The sequence below is a fragment of the Chenopodium album genome, chromosome 22 (genome assembly GCF_948465745.1).
Source record: "Chenopodium album chromosome 22, dcCheAlbu1.1, whole genome shotgun sequence".
Taxonomy (NCBI): Eukaryota; Viridiplantae; Streptophyta; class Magnoliopsida; order Caryophyllales; family Amaranthaceae; genus Chenopodium; species Chenopodium album.
Genome location: NC_137855.1, coordinates 40219286 through 40236534, shown reverse-complemented (window position 1 = coordinate 40236534; position 17249 = coordinate 40219286). Strand labels below are relative to the sequence as shown.

The 17249-nt window shown below is 35.1% G+C and overlaps 2 protein-coding genes across 3 annotated transcripts; one reads left to right on the top strand and one right to left on the bottom strand.

Moving 5' to 3' along the window:
* Positions 1 to 4573: 4573 nt before the first annotated feature.
* Positions 4574 to 8761, bottom strand: LOC145605538 (uncharacterized). 2 transcript variants are annotated; one of them, XM_081661609.1, is made up of 5 exons: positions 8615 to 8761; positions 8109 to 8385; positions 7136 to 7282; positions 5677 to 5795; positions 4574 to 5042 (listed from the first exon to the last, which is right to left on the bottom strand). In XM_081661609.1, exons 2-5 carry the CDS (start codon positions 8320 to 8322, stop codon positions 4941 to 4943), a joined length of 582 nt encoding a protein of 193 aa, XP_081517735.1. In that variant the 5' UTR covers positions 8323 to 8385; positions 8615 to 8761; the 3' UTR covers positions 4574 to 4940. The 2 variants fall into 2 exon arrangements, with proteins under 2 accessions (XP_081517735.1, XP_081517736.1); XM_081661610.1 differs by having other exon boundaries at positions 8109 to 8397; positions 8615 to 8752.
* Positions 8762 to 10404: 1643 nt separating this feature from the next.
* On the top strand, positions 10405 to 11226 carry LOC145604453 (RNA polymerase II C-terminal domain phosphatase-like 4). The gene has a single exon (XM_081660342.1). It carries the CDS (start codon positions 10405 to 10407, stop codon positions 11224 to 11226), a length of 822 nt encoding a protein of 273 aa, XP_081516468.1.
* The last annotated feature ends 6023 nt before the right edge of the window (positions 11227 to 17249 follow it).

Genomic DNA, 17249 nt, shown 5'->3' with positions numbered 1-17249 from the left:
TCATATCTCCCAGCGCCCAAAATCTCTTCTGCAATGCAATTGCTATCCTTAATAACACTAATGTCAACAAGTCTATCTCTTGGTAAACAAATTGATTAATTTTGGCTTCTAGCTACATTAATTATGATGCATTAACATCTTGATTTCATGCACTTCCAACTTGTAATTAGGCATAGCAATATAGCATTATATCCACACTATAATGCTAAACGTACAATAAAATAAATTGACAATTCCTAACCAAATTTTCCTCTTGTTGGCTATCATGTATTCATTTGCATACTTGTTTAAGTATTGACTCACAGTTGCATGGGTCCACATGAGTTCTTAGGTATCAATAATTTTTATCTCAAATAAGGGTGCGTGAATTTCTTTCATTTTTTTAATGGTGATAATCAATCTAGCTACTTTTATTTTATCTCCTAGAATTGGCAAACGTATCAATCTTCATATACTAGTAGAATTTGATTTGTAAAAATCTTCCATCTCCATTCTTATCCACCAGTTTATATAATTTTGTAGGCCTCTTGCACATGGTATGTTTCATACTATATTGCTATTTTATGCCATGTCCATTTGTATATTTATATACTTGTCGTAATTTTAACCGTTTGCTTCTTTCTGAATAATAGTAGAACACTTGATTCATGCATAAAGACTCCTTTGTTTAAACTTATAATCTCAAATCAATTTCTTTCTTAATCACTTCCTTAGCATCATCATGTTAATTTGCAATGATATGTAAAATGCATTCCGGAACACAATTTGCTACCTAGTTTTGTGAAACTATTCTAAAAGTCTACAATAGTATCAATTTGCATGGTTTGGATAATTGTTTGCAAAATATTATTACCCTGTTTCTTTTAAATTGCAATAAAAGAATTTTTTTATGTCTCACAAATTTTTGTTACAACTAAAAAGAAATAAAGGTAGTATGGAGTAGGAAACATTGCTCCCAAATCCATCATCAGTAGAATTCGTAGTGGGCGGTGTTGCTGTGATCACTTCATTACCAACTAGTGTTACAAAGTACATAGAATTACCTACCATTGACTTTGCACATTATATGATAAGGTTGAGATTTGAAATGTTAGTTCTAGTGATTGTGGCATCTCATTGAAAAACATTCTGCTAGGACCATGGCATTATGCTATGGCAAGGCAACAGATAGCCAACTAGCCATCCTTTCAACCCAAAAAAATAAGCAATTTATAGCCAGACCAAAGTAAGGAACTAGTCATTTTTAAGAGCTTTTTTGGTATTGTGGAGAATATACTGCTTTAGTTTTCATTTTTCAAAAGCCAGCAACTGTTAGTGGGTATTTTGTTTTTGGTAGAATGAGAGGATGAGAGTAAAATAGTGGTAGTATCGAATGCTTTTGGATTTATGGTCTTTGGATTTTGGCTGAATCTTTAATTTGAGCCCACATAAACTATAGTTTTGCCGCCTGCATTTCGTCACCATTAGTTTAAAGCTTCCATGTGAATTCTTGTCCAATTTCCACCAACTTTTTCCTCCCTTATTAGTACGGAGTATTTCCCTTAATTTACTATCTTTGGGGAAAATGGCCAGTTACCCAATTACAGTTACCTAAAAGAAACAATGGTGGGAAAAAAAGTTTTCATTATTTTTGTTTTGTTTTTTATTAAGAAAAAGTTGAAATTTATTTACTACCTCCGTTACATATTATTTGCAACGATTAGACATTTTTTCTCTCTAATTTATGTCAAATCGTTGCAAATAATATGTAACGGAGGTAGTATTTGTTTTCTGATGCTGTCATCGTTTCTTGTTTGTTTTTTGCTCATTTGTATGTGGCCAATGTGTGTGTGTGTGTGTTTTTCTTTTAATTTTGGTCATTCTATTCGCTATCAAATTATTAAGTACACAGTAAGAAATTACCATCGAATTGGGTGTTTTGTCTGATCTTGGAGATAAATTTATAGTAGTTGTTTGGGGAGAGGGTGTCCTTGGTTAAATTTTACACAGTACTTTTTTGGTTTCCAATATCAGACAGGTTTAGACTCTAGAAACTGTGAAAGTTTGGAATTTGTCATTTGTGTGTAGAAACATTCATGGTCACAAACTCACAGTACAACTGTTATAATTGTACTTTTCTTGTCAAATTAGGAATAAGTGCTCTTACGCTGCATGGAATTTGCACCTTTTAGCTCATTATTACTTGCTTCTTTTACACCTTTTCTTTTCTTGGAAGTTCATGATTTATGGGGTTGTAGTTGTTGCCTGGTTCTGAGTATGATTCAGGTCTTATATTAACAGAAAAACAACACATATAGCTCACCTTTAGGAAACTAGTATACTTCATATGAAGTACGGAGTAATTTATAATATACTACAAAAAACTCCTTCACAATCTACTAACTAAAGAACACTCCTCAAATTTCCCTTCCTTTCTCCCAACTTCATACTAAGCTGTCTGAAACTGTGGACAACCAGGACCAATTGACTGAGTGACCTCCTTACAGGACTTATAAGACATGCTAGAGAGCACCACTTATGTTTTATTACCTATATATATATAAGACAGTACCCCCCCTCCGTCTAGATGTAATTGTCACGTTGATATGGTAATTCGCATTAGTGTCATGAGTCATGACAACTAGATATAGACAGAGGTAGTAGTATATATTTCTTAAACGTTAACAGGCCTTGTAAGGCCTCATACTATCAGGCAACTCCAGTTCTTAAAGGCCTTTTGGAAACACCATGTTGAATAACTGAATGATTCAGAGCTGGTCAGGCCAGAGGAATGCTCCCATAGCAAACTTCCTCTTCGTGTCAAGGGAACCCTTGACGTGATGACCAAGACCATACTGATTCAACAGCATGTCCACCTTCCATTCCTCCATATTCTCATAGTCCGCCTTTTTGTATCGTGGGTAATGGAGAGGCATTTGGAAGGTGCTAACACCAGTCTCTTTGGCCTGTAAGTTAACTTTCTCAACAGTTAGGCCTTGTTTCTGATCAGGTGCGTGTACAAGTGTGTGAGTGAAGACAGAATTTAAGAGCCACTTCAAAGCCATACTTTGAGAAAGGAGGGAAATTTTAGGGGATTTGTGATTTTAGAAAGAGTGTTTTAAACCAAAGAAGGTGAAGAAAGTATCCCCTTTTTTATAATGAACTTAGGTAGATTGCTTATACGCATCAAAATCTATTAATACTAATTTATATACTATTATATGTTGGAGTGAAAATGAATGAAAACAGTTTCCTATTATTATTGCTGAACTTGTGTTGTAAGAAATATCATTTGTAAGGGCATTAAGGTTGCCAGCAAGTTAGAGCATTGCATTATTAGAAACTGATTGCAGTTTTAATTGACACTTGTGATCTACAGTCACTAATTTGATTAGTTCACTAAATAGAATAACATAACCATTTGATTTTTCAAGTCCTTTCAAATATTTATTGATGGCCTTTTTTATTCTTTCTTTATGTGTTTGTATGCAGGGCATGATTGGATTGCAGGTTTTTGTTCGCGTCAAGATTTACAACTCTTGTATAATATGTTATCCTCATCTTCTGCCTGGAACTAATTGTCAAACTAGTATTGTAGTGAAATCTAAACTAGTAACGTGACAACTTTTTAATCAAATTAGTTACGTACCTCTTGTGAAGTACTCCGTACTCGGCATATTCTCAGTACAGTGGATCATTTGAACCATGGCCTATGAGCATAACTTTTCAGGAAAGCAACAAACAAAAGGCTTTGTGTTGGCATTGTAACCTGGCCACATTGCACGTGTGATCGTGAGTATTAGGCTTCATATAATTTCTCTTATTTTGGCCCTAAGTAGGAAAATTATTAAGAGAAATTTGTATGAATATGCTATACTATACAAGCAAACAAAAGGCAAATAGTTACCATTATTTGCTTGGTTGTAGCCAAGAATTAAAAGAATGTCAAGTGTAATCAAGAATACTGTAACAAATGATTTTATGTTTGTCCAAATTAGCTTTTGATTATATTGTCTTTTACGTTTGACGATGACTTATCATTGGTTAATTGCTTATAAGTTGTAACAATCAATTCATGATATTAGTGCAGATAATGCGGAACCATAAAAACAAATTAATATGGACTTTATACGTGCTTCAGTAGGGTCTAGGCAACCCAACAAGAGTATGGAACCCAAAGTTTTGAATTGGAAATCATATGGTAATTTGAGGGTACACATTTTCGTTATTTGTTTTGGAGAAGAGACCGATATTTCATATGCAAAAATAAGATTACGATATAATTTTATGGGACCATTCAATCATACTACATAAGTACATAATAATGTGTACTCATATACCTCCTTTTGAGTCGATCAAATAGCGAAATTATAACTGTAATGAGGTGGACTTCTATAAAGAAGTGAGCATACATTCTTCATGTTTTAATTGTATAGTGATTGTGCCCCTCATCCTCTCTTCAACTTTTTAGTTCACATCAATTCGAAAGGAACCACATAAGTACATAACATGACAGCAAAAGGAATGCACAACACATCTGTATTTTATAACATACCCCTGTTAATTTTGACAGGCTAACCAACGAATCAAAGGGTGCACGCAAAATTGTTCTGTTTTTCTTTCTTCTTTTGATGTCAAAAAAACAGGAGCACGCTCTTTGCAGAATCGCGTAGTCTTGCATCCAATACTCATCTTTGCATAATACCACAATAGTACCTATTGCTAAAAACTATACAATATCTGAAGTTTAAGACAGTGGGTTACAGGCAATGATGGGTAGTGACTAGCAATCTGTAACCGTTCTTTGTGCATGAAAACAACTTCTCGAGACTTGCTTTTGTAAACTATTCCCATCAGCAGGTTGGCTACCTCATACAGAGTAGCGTCAGGGTGTGAAATTTATCCATGGAACAGCTGTTGAAACATTGCTCAGCCAGCACCAGAATATCCATTCAATATCTTCAATAAAAGGATATGGTGTAGACAATCTTCCGTCTATGATGCCTTTCAAAAGCAGCTATTATCTCATCTATCTTATCTTCCCAGGAATCAATTGCGTCAATCTGCATCATATTTTCACATACTAATTAGAAGCTGCATGCCTGTATAAGCAAATTACCATAGGTTGAAATGAGCAAGGTGATGAATAGGGAGCAAAATGTCCCATTGCTTACATATATACAGTACATACAACTAAAAGTATATATATTCCTCCAATGGGATGACTAATTTTATCTTACAAAAAGATATTTTCCTGGCTTCACCCCTTACAAGCCACGACATGAAAAACTTAATTTCCTGGAAAATGATATTTCCCAAAAATAAACATAGCCATAATTTCCTAACAAAAACATCTATTAGGAACACTGTGGTGCAGCTGGTGCTGCTTTATCCTATAGTGTTTGATTGCAATTGACAGTCTTTGTCTCAATAACATTCTTCTCCCTTCCCCAATTCAATTTTCAAATCATTGGAATCATGTTTAAGAACCATGGGAAGCCCTATCATGCACCAATTGGACATTACTACAAAAACCCATGTCTAGCCCTATCAAGGCTATCATGTACAAGTGATTGGCAGAATGAGAAATTTAAGTGTAGATTGTTACTACAAAAGGCTAACACACCCAAGTAGAAAGCAAATATTTTAATCATTGAGTGGCACAACTTACAACAATTCAATCTTAATTCTGCATACCTCTTGGCATAAATCGAGTGTAAGGCGACCACCAATAGCTGCCTCCTCATGATTATCTTTTACCTCAAGGTTGATGATGGCAACAGGTTTCATAAGTACATGGTCACGGTTGTAAAGATCTGTCCAACAACAAGTACTCGATGATTTCTTCTTAGTTTCGATACTCTAAGAGTATAATCAGACATGACTTGACTGATGCAAAGTAGGCAAGGGCAAAAGGCAAGAGCTTGAAACTTAAAAGTAATGAATGAACATCATACCAAAGCAAAAGAAGCCAATGATATGTGATGAAAGACACGACGACGGAAACTAAGGAATGACAAGAAGGCCATTTTGTCTCTTATAATCCTATTTTAACCAGCTAAAAACAATTATCAAAAGCCAGTACATTGACAATGGCTTTACCCTTTGATACAAAATTCTCAGCCAATTCTTGGATCACTGGGTACTTTCAGCAACAGCCTTTCTAATAGCTTTTGATTTTATTGGTAAGTTGCTTACTTTAGACCTCCTTAGATCTCGTTTAAACAGATATCATTCTGGCTGGTGGTTGTCTTATTGAAACACTTGGGAGTTTTGAAATCTATTCATCAAAGAAGGTTAAAGTAAAATTAAACAACCAATTGATCACTCTAGCCTAATGAACAATCTTCAGTATTTTGGTCATCCATACGACTAACGAATAGCAACTATGGTATGTGGTTATGAAGCATATTAGTTTCATTGTTTATACAATTTGCTACGACTCTGAGATAAATTTGTGTTTACTGAAAGCATGGAAGCAGATTGAAATATACAAAGTATTACTCTATTCAGCTCCAAATACCTACACTCTACAGGGTCTGTTTTTAGTTCTCATATGTCATATCTTGCTTATAGACATCAGCAAATTGAAGTTAAAGTGGATTCAGGGGCTTGCAAGCTTGTAGACACCATAATTGTTTTCATCATGAGAAGAGAATTGTTTAAAGCACATATCCCTGAAAAAACATAGGAATATTCCTAAAAGGCATCGCAGTTATACTGATTTTTGAAAAAGTACAAATGATCTAAAATCTTTTAAACAATGGGTGTTAAGTTAGTCTCCGCCAGATAGGGAGTATCTATATTGGTTGAGCTATCATGGCCCATGATACTAGATTATAGTACAAGTATGTTAATTGACAATATCATGGGGTATTTCTTTCATGCTAAACATCTCACTATCTACATAAAAAAATTCTTATACAAACGACTCAAAAAAAAAAAAATTAAAATAAATAAATAAATAAATAAAAAATCAGTCTTCCTTAGAGCAATATCCAAGAAAAAAAAGTACAAATGATTAAGTTCATAGAAGATTGAGATCATTATGCGTTTTTCCAAGTGATTTTATTTATTATCATTATCTGAATATGAATTAAGATAGGAACCGCAAGAACTTTATCAGCAGCACCTAAAGAACATCCAAATAGCTTACCTTCAACAACCATGTCAAAGACCTTTTCTTCAAATGTAAACACCACATCAAATGCACCATCATGTGCATTATCTTGCCAGCGTTGAGGAGCAAGCTTGACAGCTGCATTCCGCTTCAGCATTGGCAATATGCCATTACGCTTGTACATAGGCAACTGTTAAGGTCAACCAACTAAAAATAATACTAGAACATGAAGGAATAAAGTGGCAAACCCAACTTAAAAGATTCGGTCTCAAACTCAACTACAAAAAAGCAAAAACTAACTCCGAAGCCATAGGCTTATAAAGAGTCACTGAGTAGTATATACTATAAAGGTATGCTCAAGCATGATACCCCCTTCCCTATCGGAGACAATAATTTCATCGTGAAACTGAATGGGACAGTACTTTACAATAGCTGTCACCTTAATTCCTCAGTCCAATTTCTAAGCTAAATTTCATTGCAATTCTCCAATTTATATGTTTTAAACTCCATAGAAATCTAAGATGCACCCTAACGTTCCTGATTTTTAGAGCTCTATCAAGGAAACAACTGCCCTAGAGAAAAAATAAAGATCGACCAGAAAATGGCTGGCTTATGAATCACTATTGGCACCAGAAGTCTATTACATGAACAATAGTTAAAAGGCCTGATAACTCGAAGAAAAGCACAGAGTTCAATATGTATGTAATAGTGATACACCACATATCGGTAACTAGAAAAACTCCAACTGCATTATATATCCATCAAACAACTCCAAAATCAACTATACTCATTTAGCACAATATAAAAAGAGCAAGAACATACACAATTAATCTTTTGAAATCCATTCAACTATGCTTGAAAACATAATGGGATCATTAATCAGATATAATGCTTTAAAACTACTCACCAATCAACAATAAAAACTACCAAATTCAAGAACAACATACAAAAATCAGAACCCATTTCAAATGCTTTAAAAATTGAACAGCCCAACAATTCAAAGGATACAATTCGGGGTCTTTTCGACGAAGCTCATCGAACATTTGCTTATAAGGAGTACCAAACTCATAAACATTAGGTTTATTTTGTGAGGGTCCAGGAAGCTTAACATGGGCACCAGTACCATAAGATGAAACATCAAACCCTTGTTTTTTTAACAAATTATGAGCCTCCATGCTTCTGTTCTGATTCGAAGAACACACCATTGCATATTTCCATTTCATTTTCTTCCCTTAATCCGGAAAATCCCAACTGGGGTACTTTCAATTAATTGGGTTTTTGTTTATCTGGAACAAGAACTGAACTTTACAATCAAACAATTGAAATGCAGGAATCTATAAATTATCACCCAAAAATAAGAAACTAGATAATTGATTGTTCTATTGCAAACAAATTACAATGGAAAAAAGCAAAAGGTACCAAAAATTTCAAAAGAAGTACAAGATCAGGTAGGCAAAATTGCAATTTTAAAGGATGAAATTTAAGAACAAGAAAGAGAGAAGGAGTTTTGAGTACCTTTATGGTGAAACAGAGTACAAGATTACCGGCGCCGGCGGTGGTGCAGAGGAGAAGAGGGCAGAGAGACTTTGAAAGGCTCCGACTGTCGTGATTTCTTTTGGAGTGTTTTTCGGTTTGATTCTTTAACATTGCGGGCATAGGGGCTGGATAGCTACGGGCCGAACCTAGAGAGATGGGCAAGGGCCGCAAAGCCTTCGTACATGGACAGAAGATAAGCACGACACGACATGTTATTAACTTATTATGTGTGTTAAGCTTAAGTTATTTCTTTTTAGGAAGATAGACACAAGATAAGCACGACACGACATGTTATTATGTGTGTTAAGCTTAAGTTATTTCTTTTTTTGGAAGAAATTCTACACGATAAAGTAACTAAAAACATATTATTTAATTTAAGCAAGACATGACCAAAACATGATGACAAGACACAAGAGGGCTTTGGTAGGTCTCACCCGAGTCACCCAATTGAAAATTTTGACACGAAATCACACATATTTAGGTGGCTTGGGCAAGGGTTGGACCTAGCTAGGCCAAAAACACAACTTGCAACCCTTTTAAGCCGAGCAAACCAAACTCTTATAGTGCTCACGTTAGTTTGATTAAATTGAATTTGAATTTATATTCTTGTCTGAACTTAATTATTTTATAAGATTTATCTGCATATTTCATTTTGAAAAAAAATTTGTATACAATTTCTTTTAGATACAAAAAACTTACTTAGTAACTCACTTTTATTCTCTAGGTATACACTAATGTAATTAGTTGTCAAAATCTATGCTTATATATTAAAAAGCGTTCCTAAAACAGAATCTGTGTCACGTGTCACCCTTTTAAGCTCTATAAATGTGCCAAGTCATCAATATATGTCACGTCACCTCCACAATAAGAATTAGATTTGACATCTAAAAAATGTCTATAGCAAGACTTGAACTTGAGACCAACAAGCATTACTATGCAAGTCTTACCACTTTATCTATCCATATGTTGTGTAAATTTATCCAACAAAATTATAATTAACTTGGATAAGATGATTAGTCCTTAATTGTACTATTTGTTATATCATAGGATAATTTAACAACTTTGATTAAATTTTGTTACAAATATTAAATTTGGTTCTCCTAAAACAAATTTTTTTTCAAAATATTAAATTTTTAAGATGATTTTCAATATATTAAGCAAAAACTAATCGAATGTTAATTACAAACTAGCAACTCGGGGCATCGCCCGAGCCACATACTAGTTTATAGTTTAAATATTACAAATATTCGCAATAGATAAATTATATCGAGACGGAAATAACAAAATCTCATTTTCAAATGATTATGTTATTTAAAAAAAAAATAGAATTTTTTTTGGTGTTTCACCCTTTAAGCTAGGAATTGAACAACGATTCTCCCTACCAAGTATAGCCTTAATTACCACTACACCAACAGTCTGTAGGTTAGAAACTTGGAACTTATAAAGATACAAGTACAACAATTAATCTATTTCTACTTTTCCAGTGTAGTATATGGTATACCACCGTTAATATCACAACATATAGACTAACCTTGATTTAAGGAAAGTGGTATAAATAGTACTCATCTTTTATTTAAAGTTCCAACCTCAATTGATAACCCAAACCTTTATATTTAGGCAACTTGATCACCGATTTCAACAGCGATTAAGCAACTATCAAATCAAACCCTAGTTCTTCAGCGCAATTGAATCCTCAACTACACATCACAAATCCCCCAAATATTTTCCATACTAACTAAATTCATAAAAAAAAAAATTCAAAGAAAAACATGGAAGAAATACTAGCATCATTATCAATCGACAAGAAAAACAACAACCAATGCCAACATTATGCATTCATCAACAATTCATGCTCATCTTGCAAAAAAACCAAGAACAAGTGCGATAATCCCACTACCATACAACTCCGTTACATTGATCCTAAACTCTCCCTCACCCTCGAGGCCATTCGTCGTGTTCGAGACCGTGATCTCGAAACCTTACTTAAACACAAGAAGCTTCACTTACTTCTTGACTTGGACAACACGTTAATTCACACCAAGAAAGTTAACCTAAAGGATCCAAAAAAGAACAAAATGGGTAAAGATGATGACGTGTTCGAGATCTTGGGTGGTGATTGGTTGGTCAAGTTAAGGACGGGTACGTGTCATTTTCTCGAGCAAGTAAGTACTATGTTTGATTTGTCGATATACACCATGGCGGAACAATCCTACGCTAGGGAAGTGGGTAAGTTGCTTGAGACAAAGATGGGCGTGTTCAACAGTAACTTTTGTTTTACGAGAGTTATTTCTAAGGAGCATTGTACAAAGTCGGATCGAAAAGGGCTTGATGTTGTGTTGTCGTACGAACGGGTTGTTTTGATTGTGGATGATTGTGAAGAGGTTTGGGGTGAACATAAGGCTAATTTGATTCAAATTAAACCCTTTAATTTTTTTGATCGAAAATCTCCTTTGGAAGATGATCAAGATCTTGCTAGGGTTTTGGATGTTTTAAGGACGGTTTACAATGTGTTTTATGATAAGAAAGATAGGAATTTTTCTGGGAAAGATGTTAGGCAAGTTCTTGAAAGTGTTCGAGATCAATTGGATTGATCAGTATTTGTTGAATGATTAGCAAAATGATTTTTGGGTATCGTGTAAGGGTTCGTTTCGCATCAATGTAGTGATTTTGGATGTATGGTTTTCGGTATTTCTCATACAATCCACCAAATTTTCCTTTGTTGTTTAATGTTTAGTAATTTTGTTCATTTCATTGTCGATTTTAGGGTTTATCTTTTTCCCAATTCTGCGGGTTGTAAGTTGGATGTTTATGTCTAATTGTGAATCCTAGAACAATTTCAATTTCATTATGTTCATTGTAAAGTTGCAGTAGTTGTCCGTCTAAGTCTTCTGTTTTTATTTTCCTTTCTATAATATTTTTGAAGAATTTGGGTCTTGAAGTTTTGCCTATGTATGTTGTTATTTTTAGTCATTTACTATACTTGTAATCACTTGATCGAAGCTAAAAATGAAAAATGAAAATTCGGACGAAAATGATGTTAAGGACGAGGATAATAGCATATTGGAGCATTTTGGATATAGAATGAACATATTGAGTATGTTCAGATCGTGGAATGGCTGAATTTGAGTTCGTTTGGAAAATAGCTGGTGAGAAAAAGCGAAAAAGCCAATGAGTAGGCATGTACCCAAATCAATGCTTAGAGTTCACAAGAATACATTGGTGTATACAACATTGTTGTATTTTATGTACAAAAAAATAAGTCGTAATATCACAAGAATTGTGTTACAGAGTATTACATATGAGATTATTAATATTGAATGTGATCACATTGTATGTACGTACATAAACACGAAAAATGTGTAGTATCAATAACAGGGAATTTTAATGCTGCTGTGAAATGTGAATTGATATATCATCAATTCATCCCTAATGTCTGCCTGCCTACCAGTTGAAAGCTACTAGCCAAAATAATTCACAAGTCATTAAACAGAAAATTCAGAACATACAAGAGAACAACGATCTGTAAAAACAACCAAACCATGAAATTGTTACTAGGGGACGGAGAGAGTAGCTATATATTTTCCAAGACTCGAGTCAAATCCACAATTATAGATCCTGCACGACCCATTGGATGCTCACCAGTCACCACCATCGAACACATGCACAATAATGCTGCCAGAGGATTTCAAAGTCTTTCACATAGACACATAAAAAGACAGTACACCAGTTATTCATAATACATCAGTTTAGTCTGATGAAATGAAATCATGAAACGCACAACAAGCTTCCCTGCTTCTAAAAAGTATTGTCAATACTTGTGTATATAAAATATACAGAGCAAGCATGTACCCATCTTCACAAAATCAAATTGTAAAGACAAACTCAAAAATTAGGCAAGAACCTCGTCTTAGTACTAAAGTCACAGGGCCAGGAAGGAGAGCGTCAAACAAAGTTTCTGGCAGATGATCTGTAACATACAGCAAACCGCTTTATGTCTGAAAGGACTGAAACATCACCAACACAAATGGCAAGAGGGATTGTGAGTTTACGCCCTTTGATTTCATATGTTCTGTTTACAACTTACAACAAGAGCTTACCAAGCATCACAAGCAAAATTATAATATAAATGGTATCAGTGGGAACTGCAATGACTTCCCGGAATCCCCTCCTTTGCAAACTCAAACTCTTTAGTTTTCGGTAGAACAACCCCATTCTCATTCCTCAAAGTATCATCATAACTTTTCAAACCAAGAGCAACATTCGCACAAATCCCAGCAAAGTTCTGATACTGCTGCTTCAAACACACATATATCCCAGTCTGATCAGTCCTGGAAGCCAGCAGGCCTGATATCAACTAAGATAAAGTTTTGACCAATAGTCGGGGTATAAAACATACACACACTTCAGAGTACATAACTTTATACGTGAAAACAGGATTCCAAAGAACTTCAAGATCAAGAGGATAATCTATAAGTTATCCTTGTTGAAATGCCCATGTCCCTTCTTTTGCTAATCAGCAGTCAACTATTTGAACCTAGAGAATGTGGTATGTTAGATATATGAGATTATAATTAAGTATTCTGCTAGAATACAATATTGATTTGCCAAAAAAGCGAGTAAAAGACAGTGAAGGCACTTGGGTGGGAAGGGGACAGTTCAAAAATATTAACCATAGATTCAGGGTAGGTTCTCAATAGAATTACCAAAAACAAAGAAAAGAAAAGGTACTTTAAAGACCATTTTGGCATGTCACCTTTTGATGTAACTTAGCAACTGTATGGTGTAAGCTACAACCTCAACTGCCTGTCTGCCTTTTAAAATTATTTCCATGAATCTAGCTTGATATTCTTCAACATTGGTGTCTTTGGGTCGTCTTGGATAAATTTGATCCTAAAACACTACGCAAATGTAACTTTTTCAATACCCAAAATAGTATACGTGACTATTACTTCAAACGCTAGGGTTGGGGCATCCTCATATATCATAACATACTAACCCAATATTAGTATACAATTGACCACCTCGACATGGAATGCAGTTATCAACAACCATAAGCCTACTAAAATCCCACAGTTTAATCATTTCCAAGGATTTTTCAGCATCGATTTTACAAAATACTTGTAGAAATTAAAAAAATTTCCAGTTCAACCTTTTTCCCCCCTTTTTTCTAATAATGCAAAATCAATCTTAATAAGTCCCATATAATCAGAATTTCCCATTGCCTACAAAATTTTTATTTTTTTTTAAAAAAAGACATACTTATATACTGTATGTAGAGCTGTCAATTCGGGTAATCAAGTCAGGTTTGGGTCGGGTCAAATTAGGTCTCGGGTTAAATTGGGATAAGGTTATGTCGGATCAATATAACTTCATATTAGGTTCAGGTTCAAGTCGAGTCAATTTCAATTCAAGTTATAATGGGTCGTTCACCTTTTCGGATATAGGTCGAGTTCAAATCGAGTTAAAATCAGATCGGGTTTAATTTCAGTTTCGGGTTGTGTTGAGTCGGGTTTGGATGGGTTAACAAGATGGTAAATTCGGGTTCGGGTTAGTGTTGAGTCGGGTTTTGGTTCAAGTTCAATTCTAATAAATATCGATGTGGCCAAGTTGAACTACATAATTACGCCTTCCATAATTTGATCAAGTATCATCAAGATTTTATTAAACCTATATACGAGTAATAGAGAACAAAAGTTAAATAAGCTGAACAAAAGATTTTATTAAATCGGATTGAGGGTTTACAAAATTATACCAGTATATAAACTGAATAAAAGGTATATAAAATTTTATTAAACCTTCCATGACTCAGGTTCATGTTTTGATTGGGTCGGGTACTAGTTCAGGTTCGGATTGTTTTCGGGTCGGATTAAATCGGTTGACGGTTACTATCAAGTCGGGGCAGGTTCGGGTTCAGGTCATAAAGTATTGGATCAAATGAGTTTTCAGTTAACATCAGGCTAGGTCAGGTTACAGGTCACTAGTTTTACCTCATTGATCGAGTACAAGCTGGGATCAGATGTTTGTCCGTTAAGGTCAGGTTCTCAGGTCGGGTCAGTTTTTGACAGCTCTAGGTATAATCCACACTTTTTGAGGTAATTTGTGGTTTTGGGGCCTACGAAAAAAAAGTGTAGAGACCCTAGAAGATATATCTCGAGGTCATATAATGTTGTTCGAAACCATATATGATCATTATATGTTGTCATAAACGTACACGATAGACTTGAGTTTACGAAATCATCACTGCAAGTTGTGAACGGGTAAATTGACCGTTTAAGGGCATATTGGATGATTCCACCGACTCAATAGGACTCCTAGAGGGTATTAGATACTAGGTAAATATCACGGCAATTTTTATTTACGGGCGAAAAAATGTCAAAAAATTACCTAATTGAAGGCTATAATCCATGCTTTTTGAGGAAAATTTGAGGTTTCGGGGCCCGGTGGCGAAAAGCCTTGAAACTCAAAGAGATACATATCGGGGTTATATAATGCCGTTTGAAACCATATATGATCATTATATGTTGCCATAAACGTCCGTAGTAGGCTTGAGTTTACGAAATCACTACACTACAAGTTGTTAACGAGTAAAATGACCGTTTAAGGGGATATTGGATTGTTCTACCGGCCCAATTTGACTCCCGAATGATATTAGGGACCATGGTATACATCTCGACAATTTTTATTTTGGGGCGAAAGAAGGTTAAAAAATTACAAATTTGAAGGCTATAATCCACGTTTTTTGAGGTTTCGGGGCCCGGTGGCAAAAAGCCATGAGACTCTAAGGAATACATCTCGGGGTCATAATTCCGTTTGAAAACACATATGATCATTATATATGTTGTCATAAATGTCTGTGGTAGGCTTGAGTTTACGAAATCACTTCAAGTTGTGAACGGGTAAAGTGTTCGTTTAAGGGCATATTGGATGGTTCCACCGACCCAATTGTACTCCCGAAGGGTATTAGGGACCATGGTAAACATCTTGGTAATTTTTAGTTCCGGGTGAAAAAATGTCAAAAAAATTACAAAAATTGAAAGATATAATCCACGTTTTTTTGAGGAAATTTTGTGGTTTTGGGGCCCGATAGCGAAAAGCGTTGAGACCCTAAAGGATACATATCGGGGTCATATAATGTCTTTTGAAACCATATATGATCATTATATGTTTTCATAAACGTCCGAAATAGGCTTGAGTTTACGAAATCACTACAAGTTGTGAACGGGTTAAATGACCGTTTAGGGGATATTGGATGGTTCTACCGGCCCAATTTGACTCCCGGAGGATATTAGGGACCATGGTAAAAATTCTCGGCAATTTTTATTTCCGGACGATAAAAATTAAAAAAATTACAAAACTGAAGGCTATAATCCACGCTTTTTGAGGAAATTTTAAGGTTTCAGAGCATGGTGGCGAAAAGCCTTGAAACCCTAAGGGATACATCCTGGGGTCATATAATGCCGTTCAAACCATATATGATCATTATATGTTGTCATAAACATCCGTGGTAGGCTTGAGTTTGCGAAATCACTTCAAGTTGTAAACGGGTAAAGTGACCGTTTAAGGGCATATTAGATGGTTCCACCGACCCAATTGGACTCCCGAATGGTATTATGGACCAATGTAAACATCTTGGCAATTTTTAGTTCAGGGCTAAAAAATGTCAAAAACTTACAAAATTGAAGGCTATAATCCACGCTTTTTGAGGAAATTTTGAGGTTTCTGGGTCCGATAGCGAAAAGCCTTGAGACCCTTAAGGATACATCTCAGGGTCATATAATGTTGTTTGAAACCATATATTATCATTATATGTTGTCATAAACATCCGTAGTAGGCTTGAGTTTACGAAATCACTACAAACTGTGAACGGGTAAAATGACCGTTTAAGGGGATATTGGATGGTTCTACCAGCCTAATTTGACTCCCGAAGGATATAAGGGGCCATGGTATACATCTCCGCAATTTAGATTTCCGAGAGAAAATAGGTTAAAAAATTACAAAATTAAAGGCTATAATTCACGTTTTTTGAAAATTTGAAGGTTTCAGGGCCTGGTGGAAAAAAGCCTCGAGACCTTAGAAGATACATTTCGGGGTCATATAATTCCGTTTTAAAACCACATATGATCATTTTATGTTGTCATAAATGTCCGTGGTAGACTAAAGTTTACGAAATCAATTCAAGTTGTGAACGGGTAAAGTGACCGTTTAAGGGTATATTGGATGGTTCCACCGACCGTATTGGACTCTCGGAGGGTATTAGGGACCATGGTAAGCATCTCAATAATTTTTACTTCCCGGCGATAAAAGGTCAAAAAAATTACAAAAGTGAAGGGTATATAATCCACGCTTTTTGATGAAATTTTGAGGTTTCGGGGCCCGATACCGAAAAACCTTGAAACGCTAAGGGGTACATCTCGGGGTCATATAATGTCGTTTACAACTATATATGATCATTAAATGTTGTGATAAACGTCCGTGGTATCTAGGCTTGAGTTTACGAAATTACTTAAAGTTGTGAACGGGTAAAATGACCGTTTAAGGGCATATTGGATGGTTCTACCGGCCCAATTTGACTCCGGAGCATATTAGGGACAATAGTATACATCTCGGCAATTTT